Genomic DNA, 16,385 nt, shown 5'->3' with positions numbered 1-16,385 from the left:
ACAAGGCAAACGAAAACCAGACTAAATCACTGATAGGCAATCAGCTGACAGGAGAACAGGTGCAGGATGGAAAATTATAGGTCTAAAAAAAAAACCAGCGCAACCATTTTATAAAAGCAAGGGCTACAAATGCTCCCTGCCTGATGGGCTATTTAGCTTATTCAGTAACGCTACAGACTTTCACATAAACATAAAAACAAGGAACTTCACATTCCTGGTTAAGCCTAACAGTCAGTGTGCTGGCAGACTGTAACAAATGGGGTTCCAAAGGACTCCAAACAACCAAGACAAAGGATGAAGAATTAGAAAACATAGAAGAACAACAGAGTTCACTCCTAGAAGTGGTCTTTATTAATTTCTTCAAATAGAAAACTACAAAATAATTAAAAATGTTTGCCATTGCTGTACTAAAGCATGGTTTTCAAGATAGGCAAACATGGCAAGATAGGCATTTCATGGGTATGAAATATCTAAGGCAAAGTAGTAAGACATCAACATACAGAAACTTAATTAGGTGTTAATAATAATATATAACATGATTGTTACTCGAAATCATTTGGTATAAGAATTAAGTCTAAAATCAATTTCTTTTAAACTTTTGTTTTCGATTTACTTTTCAATTCCATAATTCTGACAGCTAGAAACTTAAGTCTCTTTTAAGCACATGTGCCAAGAATGAGGCTTGGAAACCATTTCTCTTACCTTGTGCATCTATCAACATTCTTAGCGTCCCCAGGAGTTTGAACTGAACCGGGGGCATTTCAGATTTAAGGAATTTCAAAACTGTCTCTGTGACCCCGGCTGATAACATCTTTGCTTTATTTACAACTAGAAAGAAAAAGAGACTATGTTTAAAATGGTGATAAACAGTTTCAATAAACATTGAATTCAACACACATCTAGCACTTCCTAGCTTTAAGACCCTGTTTTATATTTCTCTGCTTAGAAATGTGAAGAGTGAGGTGGTTGGGCATGCTGGTGTATGTCAGCAGTAAGGGCATGACATGGCGAGGCAGGAGGCTCAGGAGTTTGAGGTCCTCAGACACTATATGACAACGTTGAGACCAGCCTGGGAGACAATTTACCTCAACACCTACTGCCCATGGGGGGTGGGGGAGGACAAATAAACAGTAAGATTTGGTAGATGTACGTATCCTGCTTATGGGAATAACAAACAAAAATCATACTAGTTTTTAAAACCTAATTTTAAAGCACTGAGTTAGAAAATGTGTAAAGAAAACCTGAAAATGTTACATCTTACAAAGTACTCTTCAGTGTTTTTCTGTATCACTTACTAATATAAATGTGAGACACTATTAAATATTATCAATATGCTACACAAATCCAATACATATGGACTGGATCTTCTTGTTATTTTACTATTTTACTCTGTCAGAAATTTAATTTTAGGAAGTAGAATAAAAGAATTAATCTTAAAAATCACCAATGTCATTTTCTCTAAAAGTGTCATTCTACAGTTCAAAACTGTTAACACAAAGATTTACAAAAACTATCTATCTGCCCAAGGGATGAAAGAAAACAAAAAGGACCTCACTACCTGACGAAACTATTCTTTAGGGGACCTTGTTCACTGATCTTACTTACTCCACCTGAACATGCCTAAGAAACCATAGGCATGTGATATAATGAAAAGCCAAGAGCTCATAAAAGTTGATCAGTTCATTTAGTTATCTCAAGAGATCAGTTGTGTATTGTCTCAGAAAACAGACTTAATGTATAGTTTCCATTTCTCAGCTAGGAAAAGATGAGCAAACAAGGCTCTTCCTAGCCCCTCCCCCACCCTTGTGAAACCGTGTCTCACCATGTAGCCATGGCAGGCCTGGAACTCACTACTTCTATGAGACTGGCCACTAACAACCATTGTGCCCCTCAAGTGCGGGGATTAAAGGCATGTGCCCCAACAGCGGGCTCTCCCCCATTCGCTGACAGGGAGGTCCACACACCACGTGGCTGCTTTACCTTACCTGGAATGGCTAGATTCCTGAGGGCACTTAGTGCTGCGTGCTGCACAGTCACGTTGCCATCTTCCACATGTCTGTCCAGCAAGTCCATGAGCTTTTCTACAATTCCATTGTCTACCATATGAATACAGTTCCCATCTATACAAAACAAAGGCACAGTTCCTCCGTTATAAAAATGTGTTTAAGTTTCTTATAGCACTAAATCGTTTAAACTCTCCACCGATCTATATCAAAACCGAATACTCTGCCAGTCTCAGATAACTAAAGAGTTCTAAAGAGAAGGGAGGAGGAAATAAGTCAGCCATGATAGACTATAGGTTGAACTTCTGGAGCAAGACCTCAAAGTCTGGAATGTTCTAAAGTCTGAAAGTTTTGGTACAGACATGAATCTCTGTAACTGAATTGGTGTGATCAGCCAACAATTAGGATAGACTAAAAATATCATCTAAAATTATTCTTACACTATACACAAAGTGTAAAAGATAAACATGATAAATAAATATCATGTTTAGGTTTGGGTCTTCTGACCAAGATATTGCCTAATAAATATCCCCAAATCTGAGAAAATCCAAACTCTCCAACGCTTCAGGTCTGAAACATACTGAATTAAGGGACACTCAACCTGTGTTATATATGAATAGTTCACATTGGAGTAAAATTGAACTAGAAAAACTCCACATTTCCTAAACATAAGAGTTCTTAGATTAACTATCAAGGGTATCAGATTTACAAACTAAGAGGTCCAGTTCTGTTGAAATATTATTAAACTAAATACTGTACATCCATAGGATCATTCATATGTAAATTTCATGGGTTATAAGGGTATAATACAATAACTCAAGAATGAATATTCAGATTATTAAAGCCCAAATTGTAGCATGAATAATAAAAATTCAGAGACAAAAATTGGGGTTCAACCTGAAAACCAGAAAAGCAAGGCAGCCAAGCCACTAGAGAAGTCTTACCTCTGCCAAGGCTGAGCAACTATGGACTAAGCCTCTCTTTCCTCCATTTTATATTTCTTCTAGTGCTGGGATAAAAGATGTGACTCCCTAGGACTGGGATTAAAAGTGTGAGCCACCACCACCACCTGCATTTGTTTCTGTATTGATCTTGTGTAGGGTCATCTTGAACTCACAGAGATCCATCTGCTTCTGTCTCCCAAATTGTGGGATTAAAGGTGTGTGTCACCATTACCTGACCTGTAGTGGCTTTAGCTTTGCTTCTGGTCTTCAGGACAGATTATTAAAATACAAACAATATCCCACTGTACAAAATAACATGTCTGGGAAAGATACATATCCCCCCATCAGATAGATATGCTCACGTTCACTAAATCAGAAGTGCAAAGTATTCAAATCCAATACATGATCACTGATCTTTAAACTTCAGAATGCAGTTGACTATACAAAATGTGTCATTTGTTAGTAAAGTCACTACAAATATTTCAGACTTCTAAAAGATTAAGGAAACAACAAACAAATATTAACAGATTAACCAAGGGATCCACTAGGTTACACAGCAGAACAGCTGACATTTAGAAGGCCAACACTTACACATCTGATGGAGGTTAAATTCACAAAGGCAGGGCCCATGAAAATGAAAAACACTGCCTTCTGAATAGCTGGCTGTCTGTAAGTGCACATTCTCTTGTGTGATAACATGCTCCCCTCCTAACTCAGCTCTGGGACTCTTAAGCACTATGTTCCTCTCACGTCAGACAGAATTTTCCTGTGTTCTATTACGATGACTTTTTTCCCAAACTGTGTATTCTGGCAAATAAGACAGTCAAACCTTTTGTCCCACACTTAATTAAAATAACTCAGAAGCCTGTTCTCTATAATTAACTGACAGGATGAGTTGTCCAGACAGAAGTCCTCAGGGAGAGATCACAGGGGGCTTTCACAGAGCAGAACTGCAGGTGTCTGGCCTTGCTAGATCTAAGTCCTTCAAAGATTTATGATGAATTAGGGCGGCCCCTTGTTATATCAGAATCTTTCAAGAGATCAATAGCACCTAACTGACTAACCATGCCCAGATATTAATCACACTGAAGAAATGTAAAATAACGCCTGTATTCTTTGACTTTTCTTTAGATCTCTCAATGGTTTAGTTTTCTCCCTTTGTAACCTATAGTGGCCCCTTTAAGAGACAGTGGGAACCACCACATAGCTGCAGTTGTGGTTGTTTACAACTGGCTGATAAGTTTTGCTACATTTCTTTAGAGAATGCCTGAATCCCTGAGAATTTTCCTTGTATTTTTTATTACTAACAAGTCGCTAATGAGTTAATGAGTTAATAATATGCATATGCTTGGGGATCAGTAACAGCAGAAGAAATGAGATTGGGAAGAAATAAGATGGGAAGGGTAGAGATTCTGAAAGAAGAAAGAATGAAGGAAAATGAAAAAGAAGAAAAAAGAATGTAGAGTAATTAAAATAAGAATGAATTGTAACAGAGAATAGAAATTGGAATTAAAATTGAGACAGAATTAGAGCTAAGAAATTATAGACAGTTAGGACAAGAAAAGTAGAATTAAAGCAGAACAATCAAGAGGCAAGACTGGAGCTGTGAACGTGTGAGTCTTTTCTCAGATTAAAGATGTCCTAAGATCCCTTTCGCTATGCTGAGGCCACCTGACCGAACCCGGGGAGGAAATCAGCAGCTCTACACTCTGCTGGTTTTCGACAGGACTGTACACTTTTGGAATATGAGCCAGAAAAGCAGAAACTTAAAAATTCTGGAACACTTTATTACAAGGAATAACTAATATGCATACCATTCCTGGCAAAATTTGCAATTGCTAATGCCCCAGCAAGCTGCAGCTGGTGGTTATTCGACGGGATCCAGGAAAGGACCCTCTGGAACACACTGCCCTTCCCTCCTTCAAAAAGTTTCTGCATGGATTCATCTGGAGGGAAAGGAAACAGATAGTTAAATAAGGTGAACATAACTAGGAGTAACAAACCCATGTATGCTCCAAAGTGGATATCCACCTAGGAAACTAGACGCCTCACAAAATAATAAGTTCATAAGAGGAAAAATCTTGTAATAGGTTATTAGTAGAAATTAGACACTAAAAGTTATAAATTGTGTAGCTCGATTTCCAAGGTCCAGCCAGCTCTTAGTACTCTGGTATCATAACTGTCTCTTCCGTATGACAGGTCTTCAAACACTGGAAGACAGCCAAGACTTAACTTTTTCTTGAATTTATCTCTTGTTCTTTTCGCGGTGTATATAAGGTTTCAAAACAACCACAGCAACAGTAAGCGAGATAAAAAAAAATAAGAAGATGCCAAGTGCCATGCTCACAAAAGGCACGACAGGTCTAAAAATATCTGGTGACCATGTTCTTTGATGGCAGACGTTAAAACTCACCTCCAAGAAGTAACAAAACCATTAGATCGGACGCCGTTTTCAGCTCAGCAATGTCGTCCTCTTTGTCACTACCCACCTTCTGCTGAACAATCTCTAGCAGACCCTCTGCCAACCCTGCTTCAACCAGCTGCAGTTTAATAGCATCTGAGGAGCAATGCAAACAGATCGTCAGTTTTGATGACACAGGGCCCTCGGTATACGTGACCTGTCACGGAGAATTTTAGCCAGCGCATTTTAAGTTAACGCACGACTTAGTTGTGATACAAAACAAAACACTTAACACTTTGAATACTTGGCTAAATCTCAGGATGAAGTACTTGATGGTCCAGCTTGATTACACAAAACTTAATTCACTTTTCTATTTAAAATTATCCTCTCAAATGTCTTACAGAGCCCAAGCACACCATGTCTCTTGTAGCTCTGACAATAACCAATATCACTGTTCATTTAGATATTGTGATTATGTAAAAGGCAGCAGTATATTACACACACGTCTACAATACACATATGTATTTGTTATGTGAAGTTAAAATATACCTATTACTGGTTTTGAATAAAAAGCTATCAAAATTATGGAACTATTAGAAAATCTGAACCTATACACAAGTAGACTTCGTTTGGTATTCGCATGGATGGAGTTTTTCTAGTGTGGTTTATGAGCTTCAAGTTTTCATGAATGTAAACTGTTTTTGGAATACAGGTACATGGTGGTTCCTTGCACTAAATTCTATTTCCTAATATATCTTTAAAATGTTTCTAATACAGTTAAAAGGAAAAAGAAAAGTTCTCTCATGGCTAATTGATAAAGTTTGTATTTCAGAAAGATTAATAATAGTTTCATTTCAAAAAACCTGACTGCAATGGTAACTTCACCTCCACACTGTCTTTTTATAGTGCTAATATCTTAGACTACTATAATACCACTGTGTTCTTGAGGACTTTATGTTTGTAACCTTATCTCTCTTCTCTTTGTAAGACATTTAAGTTTACATTTTAGTGTTTCAGCTGGATTTTGAGTTATTGGTTTCCACGGACGGTATGGGTGTCACACACAGCAATGGCAATTCCAGTTTGCCTTGTGGAAGAAGGAGCTTAAAATACACATATACTTAATGTTTGTTCTTTTAGGTAACTGCAGCATGGAAATTTTAAACTTTTTTTTATTATCACCAGGATTATTAATTTTAGTTTGAATATTTTTGAGTACACAAAAAACTTTTTTTTTAAATGCACCTGTATTGGGCCATACTTAAGGTAGGTTGTTTCCTTGGTTACAGAACATTAGGACTACATACACATGTGCAGAAACTATAATTGAAAACTATTATGAAAAAAAGTATTAGAAAAGTTACAGCCTTGAACCACACATATACAAAGTGACAATTACTCTGCTCCTATAGCAAAGGAAAGAGATCATAAACAGGATGCAAATAATTAATACAGAAACAAGTTTTCAAAGGTCTGTCCATCTGCCCCCTGCACAGCTATTCAACACAATTTAGGGGCATGAGAAAGCAAGCGGTAAAGGAAAATCCTGCCCCGTTGAACTCTGTAAGGAGGCACAGTGATTCTTTGGTAGAAGACTTGAAGATAAGGGTAACATTTGCATTGTGCAGAACCACCTAATGAGATGAAAAAGAAGCTTCTCTCTGAAGAGTGAGATGTAAGGCATTTAGGACATGTAAAATGTGCAGGATGAAGGTGACAGATCTTTCTTATAGTCTGACTGTAACCACAGATTTAATGATCTCAAATGGCCTTAGTGAAGAGCAGTCAGACATTATGGCAAAGTAGACCTAGCACATTTATCAACCCCATTTTACACAAGGACTATCCTTACCACTTCTTTATATGGTATGTGTGAATGTATAAGGTAGATCACATATGCATATATATTAAATAGCCTGCAGTACATCAAGTAAATAAAGGCAGGTTGTTTGGGTTCATGTTTTAGTCAGCCACACTGGGGTGGGGTACCATCACTAGGGAGCTTTTGCACAGTTAAGGCCCCCTTAGTTAATCGTCTTTGGACATACGCGCGCGCGTGCGCGCACACACACACACAGACACACACACTCACACAGTATGCTTTAATCCTAGGAGCTTCTCAACCCAGATCAACCAATCTGGCAATCAAGATTCTCTATCATATAGCCTTTATTTAAAAGCCAGAGAAAAGCCATACATGCAGAAAAAACACACATAAACATAAGCAACTGTGAAAAAGACAATTACTCAGACCAATAAACTGCCTTCAATCTAAGACGTCCCTTCCTATATCTCTCATTCTGATCACAAGGCCTGCCCTTTGTATCTCTCACGCCAATGCCCTGGGTGTTACGATAAGTCACCTCCATACTTTATTATCTCACCAAAGAAATAACCATTCCTAAAAACGAGTTTAGTGTTGTCTTTTCTTATTACTATTTATGTGTGTGTGTTGGGGATCGAGCACGGGGCCTCATGCATTCCAGGCTACTGAGCTACATCAGCCCTGACTTACTTTTCATTTAACTTGATATAACTCAAATATGTCTTTCTCAGTTTTTGCATTTTACTTTAAAATAAAAAAGGGGTTACTTATTTTGTGTATGTGTGGCTAGGGGGACATGGGATAGAGAGGGGGAATGAACGCCCATGGAGAAACAGAGGAGAGCCTGCAGAAATTGATTCTCTACTTATGCTACGTGGCTTTGGGGACTGAACTAAGGTTTTCAGGCTTGGTATAAGGACTGCCTTCCCATATATTTTAAGATAATTTTTCTAGCTTTAAATCTCAAATTGAAGTCAGTACCTTATCTGAAATCTATTTTAAAAATATATGGGGAACTACGTGTAACAATACATGTCTTTAATAGCAGCATTCGAAAGGCAGAGACAGGTGTATCTCTGTGAGTTCGTGGACAGTCTGATCTACATAGTAAGTGCCAGGACATCCAGAGCTACATAATAGGAGAGCCTGTCAGAAAAGAAAAATAAAAAAAGCAATGGAAATGTCTTCTACTGTATTTCCCCCCATATTCGCAGTATTGTTTAGCAAGAAGTCTTTCTTTTCCTCTGTGGTATATCTTAAATTATGTGCACTTTTCCTTTCCTTTCAAGAGCCCTGTGACTCTCTGGTGGCCCTGGCTGCCTGCATGAACGTGGTGATCTTTGCAATTTCAGATCTTTTCCACCAGCACTCTGCACCGTCCCGTCCCAAAACATCTCCTCTCTTTTGGGGCTAAAAACAACAACAAAGGAAGATAAGTGAGCAACCTTCCCTTTTGTAACTCTCTCCTTCTCTTTAGCCTCCACCCAGGATTTCTCTTCTACCTGTGCTTCAGTTCACGGGCTCCCGAATTCCACTGTCTTGAACCTGCTTTAAAGCTGCCACCAAGTACTTAAGTTTGGTTGGAAATTTCAACTTGGAAATTTCAATGCTATTTTAAAATTGGCTGGGTTATATTATTATTTATAATTTTCATTCTGATCTTTTTCAAGCTTGCCTTTTCATCTCTCTGAACATAGTAAGCGAACAGCTTTAGTCTTCTCTGTGTGTGTGCATGTCTCTCTGAGTGTGGATGTTCATGGTGTACACATAGAGGCCAACAGACAAAATCAAGTGTTGGTTGTCATCTTTTGCTTTGTTTCAGACAGTCTCTCATTAATTGCCGGGCATATCAGGCTACTGCCTCCCATTTTGCTCCAGCAGTACTAGAGTTACAGATGAATGGGTTTATGTGGGTTCTAGGATTTGAACTTAGGTCCTCACACTTGTCTAGCAAGCACGATCAATCTAGCTCCCACGATCCTGGCTTTAAATCAATGGCTAATAATTGTAGTACCTGGAGGTTGGTGCTCTCTGTTTTGTGGGTTGCCTTGTTAATGTCTGACTCCTCTAAATATGTAGAAGACAAGGTATTTGAAAAATCACTTGTACAATGGGATTGTTTCCAGATTTGCTCCTATCTTTTTGGGTCTGTCTCTTAAGATATTTTTGCCCAAAGAAGGTGTGATTCACCAACATCCCTACTGTTGACAGGCCTAGAAATCCTAGCTCTTATTCTCTTGAGTCTTTACAGGGTTTGAAGTGGAGTTCAGTCTCTTACTTCATTTGTCTTCTTAAAAACTGTATGTCTCTGTGTGACAATGCATGCGGAGGCCAGAGGACAACACTGTGTGGCTCCCTAAGCCATTCCCCACCCTGTTTTCTGAGACAAGATCGCTCACTGAACTGGCCATCACCATCCAGGGATCCCCCCATTCCCATCTCTCCCCACTGCCACACTCGACTTTTACAGGGGTCCCGGGTCCTAATACTTGAGTGGCAAAGACCTTATCCATTGAGCCAGCTCTTCAGCCCTCATCTGTCTTCTATGGTAGAGCAGAACTAACTGCAGAAGCATCTGTGCTAAGACTTTAACATCAAACTTGGAAAGCAGCCTCTCTAAACTCAGATACAGTCATGGAATAGATAATAAAGCTATCTTTATCAAAGTTAGAGATACAAAAATAAAATATAACAACATGAATAGCCCAAAGACGAGCTCTCAGTTAAGACCCGGCATTAAAGAACCTGAGAAGCTCTACATGATCAAACATCAAAAGGTGGTTTTCCCTTACCGTTTTCTGCCAGAGGAGCTAGAACTTCAAAAATCATTTCTCTTTTATCATGTTCTATTTGTTTCTTGAAAAGTTTTACCAGCTCCTCAGCAATGTTTGTACTAGCAAACTGTTCTTTACTTGACTCTGAAAAATAAGAGAAAAACTTAGAGTAAGCAAACAAAATTAAACCCGGAAATTTCTTTTCTGTTACTGTTGACACTCAAGAACTTTGTACCATTAATGAACACAAATGCTCTCAGATACAGAAAACAATCAAACTGATTTCTAATGCCCCTGAAGAAGAAAGTGTCTCAAGCTTTAGAGAGGATGTTCTGACCCAGTTACATTTGTGGTCATAACAAATGTTCACTGGCGTAATATATAGGTAGCTATAGCAACGGTAAAATTACTGAGTTATAAATTCATCCTTTCAAGGCTTTCACGCAAAGAAGAAAATTGTTCATAACAAACTGTATTTTACATTGCTGAATAAAAGATGACATCATTGTATCTTGAGTATAACTTAATTGAAATGCTTTTGTGCTGGTTCTGACATGACCGCTGTATTTTTGTTGTTAGTTTTTGCAGTGTCAGAGATTAAACTGAAGGCTTTGTGTGTGTCCTCTATCACTGAGACACAAGCTCGCAGATACTATTTCAACGCCAGTTCATCCGTGTTCTTGAAGTCTCATCACATGTCTTCTTCAGCAGGTCTCAGCTCTCCTCTCTCGGAATTCACTCTCAGCCAGCACTGGGATGCCCCCATTTCTCACAGGGCAGCCCCTCTTCACCTGCCTTTCAATTTCATTTCTATAAGCAAGTTTCTTAAACACCTCCTCTGTTTACACTGTCTCCGCTCTTCTGACTTACACACAGCAGATGCATCCCTAAAGGCTTATTACTTCCACCTATGTGTGAGCATGCTTTTGGCAACTCCTTTCTCCTCAAAGGATAAAACGGAGTCAATGCAGAAACGCTCTTCTGCTTCTCAGTCCTGCAAATCCACAACACTGGCGAGGTCAGGATGGCCGCTTAACTTCCTTCCCACGAAGTCATATAGCGCCGCACGTTATTCAAGATGAAGCATTTACAAGATGTAGAAATACAACCACGAAAGGATTGAAACTGGTCCTGTGTGTGCTTGTACACTCCCGCCTATCAAGGATGGCCGTCTCTCCTTCCCTGGAACTCACTGTCCTTTAAGGTCAGGGGACACGAACCTCACCAGCCTCAGCTTTCTTTTCTCCACTTGTAAGCTTTCAAAGGAGGAGGACTTCCCAGTGCAGGACACCGTGGTAGAGCTTTTCTCTAGAGCACCACTGTCCTGCAGAGACAGCTAACGCTCATCTTTGTATTTTATTTGACCCGTCAGCTTCAAATTATTATCTGTCACGAAATGAATGTAAAATATTGGCAAAACATCTAATGTTTCAAGCCGCCACCAGAGCCCATTGTGTATTTTATAGTTCAGCGCACTCTCAGTTCATAGTCTCCATATTTCCATGCTTGACAACCACATGTGGCTGGTGGCTACGCCGTGCTGGGCAGTCCTAGTAGTGTGGAGTAAAACTTGGAACTGATGGCAAGTGACAAGGTATCTGAACCATTGTTTATGTTTTCATACAAAAGATGACATCAGTATGAGATTCTAAAGTGACTTCTACAACTGGACAAAAACTCCTATGACCCACTTAGTTTAAAGAAAACTAATATTTCTAAACACTGGCTGAACGTTCTTCCCTTCTTAGTCTCACTTGAAAAAAATCTGTATGTTAATCAATTTAGCATGAAAAAGCAAAGTAAAGGAGAGAAGCACACTAGGACATGACCCACTACAGAATAATGACTTCTGAGCTAGGTGTGGCACACAACTTTAATCATTGCACTTAGGGGAGAGGCAAGTGGACCTCTTATGAATATGAGGCCAGCCTGGACTAAGTAGTGAGTTCTAGGGCAGTCAAGCTACAAAGTTAGACCCCGTCTGAGAAAAGAAAAAGAGAAAGACTTTAAAAATATTTCCAGGGCAGGTAAGATAGCCCAGTAGGTAAAACCATTTGCCACATAAAGCTGATGACCTGTGTTTGAAGCCTAGAACCCACAGTGGAGAAGAAAGACATGCCGAAGTTGACATCAGCTCTCCAGTCAGACGGACACATACACCCCGCTACTACTTTAAGCCTTGAGTCAACTGAAGCACTAAAAATTACAGTGTGCAAAGGGTACAGACTTTTAGGAAGACCAACAGTGAAGTACTGATGTCTTATGTTATATTATAAAATGGAAGATAAATAAGTATATTTATGCTTTAATTATTATATTACCTAGGAAAAATACCAGTGGTTCTCCTATATAAACATGGTTGTGGGGATGATTCTTCCCAAAAGTTGAAAGGGGAAGCAAGGGATAGAGAAGGAAATAATACAGGAAGTAGAAAACAAAACAAAACAAAAACAGAGGAGATGAAGGGCTGAGGCAATTGGTCTTTTTGTTATGACAAAGAAGTGTCTGCATTATTGGCTTTGTTCTGCCTGTCTTCATATTTTCAAAGGTTTCTCGAATTTTGCTCTAGAACACTCTTACAAACATATAGAACACACAGATGGCTCCGCAGGTAAAGGCACTTGAGGCCAAGCCTGGCAACTTGAGTTCAATTCCAGGGATCCACATGATACAAAGACCAAAGCAGCTCTTGCAAGTGACCCTCTGAACTCTACACTCACACTGTGGTACGTATATATGCACATACATACTCTCAAATATATATTTATATGAAAAACCCATCACTTTTAGGGATTCTGTAAAAAGATAATCACTTTAGTTTCCTAATGCTTTTAAGGTTATATAATCAAATAAGCTTATATTTAAAAAGGAATTATAATGTTTACTTTGTGTATGTGCTGGTGTGAGTAAAACCACAGGCCTCTTCTAGGTTTTACAAGCACACTACTTTTGAGCTATATACCCAAAGCTCCTAAAATTTAAATCCTAATATATAAAATAGAGAAGCAAAATAGTAGCAACTGTAAACAAATTAAAAAATAAATCAAATTCTATTTTTTTATTAACATTGAAGAAAATACCTTGAATGCTTAAAAGAAAAACTGAAATCATTTACATGGACCCCAAGTTCATAAAGAAACAGCCACTGTAAGAACATTAATAAGTTAATGACACTTGTGGCCTGTGATGTAGACTTACCGAGTTCTGCTAAATTCCCGAAGGCAACAAGACACATTTCTGTAAGAGCAGCATTGTGGCAGTGGATGCCCAGTAGTTTCACTAAGGTTGGGATAACACCCATATTGATTAGCTGAGCTTGAAGGGAATCTGGTAAAACAGAAAGAGAAAAACACGGAAGAAGTGTTTATAGTATCAGATGTAATCAAACAGAAAACATCTGTTACATTCTGTAACTCAGTTCTCTTTGAATTACAGCAAAGGCAAATGAAGTCCATTTGTTTCGTTTTGGTTGTGAGCCTAGACTTTACTGGCTGAACCATCTCCCCCGCCCAAGCACACTCATTTGACTGACTTGAATATTTTAATCACATTAGTTCAGAAGAGCTGAGATCTTTGAATCTTTTCAATAATTGTCAGAAATTTAGAAATAATTTTAAAAATGTATCAAAAACCATTATTCTTTTTCTTCTAAATGGGGTCTTTATATACCTTTAATATGTTTAATAATGATATAAACAATTAAACACCACTGGTTTTCAATGAAAGGGTTAGAAACATCATTTGGGTATCAGCAACTCATAGTATACATGGAAAGGCTAAAAGAACAGGAAGCTTAGGGATCAAGAAAGAAGAGAAGAATCTTAGAATTTTAAAAATACAGTTGCTTCATAATCAGAAAAAAAACCATCAAAAGTATGTCACAGAAAAGGAACTGGTTCTGAGCATTTGCAAGCAGAGTGTTCTGTGAGGATTGCTGGGAAGCAATGCGGTTTAACAAGGGAGGAAGAGTTCCCTACAGTAGCTTTTTATCAGTTCCACTTAACTAAGGCCATCTCAGCAGGACAGATGACTTGAGAGGTGAAGAGGACATCAACACTATCTTTGTTTACTTCCATTTTCTAACTAAGTAGCTTTAAGGTGCCAAACATGCCTTGTGTCCCCAGAATGTTTCTTCACAGACAGCGCTAATAAATCCTGTATCAAGGTGAAGGTAAATTAACCCAAATGAAAACCAGAAGTAGTATCTCTTAGAATAAGCTAAGAAGAATGACAAACATTCAGGCATTTACACAAAACACTGCTATCAATAATGGGTTCCTCTGAAGACAGGAATGCTCTTTCCAAGTTGGGTTCATTTTATTATTTTTATTTTTGGTTTGCTTTTCTACTTTAAAATGATATACTATTTAAAAGCTAATTATTCTCTCCAAATTCTTTAAAGTCATCTATCTGGGATGTAAAGATAAAGTTGTTTCCTACAAAATACATTTTCTTCACAGCACAAATCCCTTGATAGCTACCAATCCCTTCTTTATTGCTCTTCACAATTCTTTTGTTTGTTTGTTTGTTGGTTTTTCGAGACAGGGTTTCTCTGTAGCTTTGGAGCCTGTCCTGGAACTAGCTCTTGTCAACCATTCTTAACCTGTAGGTAAGGATGTGAGGGGTGGCTAAGGAGAGAGAACACAAAGGAAGGGCTGAGCTGTCGCAAAGGTCAGGTCATTACTTGCCTGGTGGTCTTTGTTGTTACTTCCTCGTGGCTTTTAGAATGAATTATGAAGAGATAGCCAAGGACTAATAGTTTCCCCTGAAAACTGAACATGTAATTATGGCTAATTATCTAGTTTGATTTTTGGGGCCTGTCTGTACTAGAAAGGAACCTATTATCCAAACAAGACAAGAAGATAAGCTTGAGAAAAAGGCAGGGCTATATTTACAGTTCAAACAACCCAATAATACATTTCAAAATTAGCAGTAGAATTATGAAGCTTATTCTAAATGAAGAAAAAGTATATTCAATGAAACAATTTGCTTTTATACTTTTAATGCAAAAACTTTCCTGAATATACAATGAAGCATTTAAAGGAATGGTTCTCAAGATTTTCAGGCAAAACACTTAGGTTATACAATGCAGTGCACTATGGTCTATGGGCTGAATACTTGCACTGTGAGTGTACTATGTACGACGATCATGCACCCAACACCTCTCCGAGTTGGACATAACTCTGGTTACTTACCAGGAGCGTTCTGCACAGGCAGAGGGAGCCAGCATAGCTCTGCTCTTTAGCAGTAAGAGCTACTCATTTTGACTATCTCGTCACATACTGCAGAACTGGTGAGCTCCAAATCTCAGGTACGTAAGCGTGAGCACTAGCGCATGCATTGAGTGAGTCACACTCTGCTCTGGGTGTGCTTACGGAAGCATCACACCCCCCCTCAGTACTGTCCGTCAGAGCTCTACAAATACCCAACAGGGCAGGGCCATCGGAGGAACATTCTACGAGGAAGGCGACTGAACAGGGTGATGCCGTTTACAAGATGAGGCTCTTCACATTCTAACTTGGCACCACAGTCATGTCCTTGGACTACTTAAAACACGTCATAAATTTAGGTTTCAGGGCACAGAAGAACAAAACCGTAAGAAACGCAGTGGAGCTTAGCATTTGAGATGCAGATGCACTAGTAACATGGGAATTACAGCGGATCACCAGGAAGAGTAGCACAGCCCAACAGCCAACTGTGTCAGTCACCTCGATTTGGGAGAACGGCTTCTTTCTGAAAGCATGTTTAAAAACTACTCAGGAGCCCAATTAATTATACGCTCACAGATAACACACATACCACACACAAGAGAAAATGTACAGTCATCCAATTGGACAGACTCATTTTGGACCAAATGGGTGAGTTCTTTTATATTTATTTTTCTGATGCTAACTGAAAGTAATCATCATACTGAACTCTAAAATTTGTTGACGATGCGTGTAAAATTTCCTTGGATATTGAAGACCCAGAGGAGAAAAAAACTGAAGAGAGATAAGCAGGCACTAACTTTCACTTTATGGAGAGAGGCATTCTAGAATACTGTTCTCTAATTGTTGAAACTCAGAAAAACTACCAAAGGAAAACCTGTTTAATAAAATACTAGGATTTTCCTTGTTTTTTTTTCCAATATGTTGACATGTGTGGTGATCATGTATGACGAATGGATAGTTAAAACACTGGTGCTCTGGCTGTACCCAGGCAGTGACATCAAGAGGTAACTACTGTATTCCTTATGGTAACAACAGTCACAGTAAAAATGCCATTTTTCTCAGCAACTTTACTTTTGAAAACACTTTGCATAGATTGTTCATGTTAACATATAATGAGCTTATCACTTTAAAATCTTATAGGAAACACTTAAAATTTTAATTTCTATCTCTATAAGCATTGTGAGTAATAACCTATACACACAATGAAAAAACTCTTGGAGATCTTTTA

At 38.5% G+C, this 16,385-nt stretch overlaps 1 protein-coding gene across 4 annotated transcripts in view; it reads right to left on the bottom strand.

The window, feature by feature from the left end:
• The window catches only part of Rap1gds1 (Rap1 GTPase-GDP dissociation stimulator 1), a 131,545-nt gene that overhangs the window by 13,707 nt on the left and 101,453 nt on the right, over window positions 1-16,385 (bottom strand). For all 4 annotated transcript variants that reach the window (XM_085677637.2, XM_085677638.2, XM_085677639.2 and 1 more), the window contains 6 exons: window positions 13,146-13,274; window positions 9,966-10,091; window positions 5,361-5,504; window positions 4,762-4,893; window positions 1,986-2,120; window positions 703-828 (listed from right to left, as the gene is read on the bottom strand). In XM_085677637.2, coding sequence (XP_085533763.1) covers window positions 703-828; window positions 1,986-2,120; window positions 4,762-4,893; window positions 5,361-5,504; window positions 9,966-10,091; window positions 13,146-13,274 — 792 coding nt within the window. The remainder of the gene's footprint in view (window positions 1-702; window positions 829-1,985; window positions 2,121-4,761; window positions 4,894-5,360; window positions 5,505-9,965; window positions 10,092-13,145; window positions 13,275-16,385) is intronic.

This window comes from Myodes glareolus, chromosome 17, assembly GCF_982192425.1.
Source record: "Myodes glareolus chromosome 17, mMyoGla1.1, whole genome shotgun sequence".
NCBI lineage: Eukaryota > Metazoa > Chordata > Mammalia > Rodentia > Cricetidae > Myodes > Myodes glareolus.
Note: the sequence above shows the minus strand (reverse complement) of the source record. Positions and strands in the feature narration are given on the sequence as shown.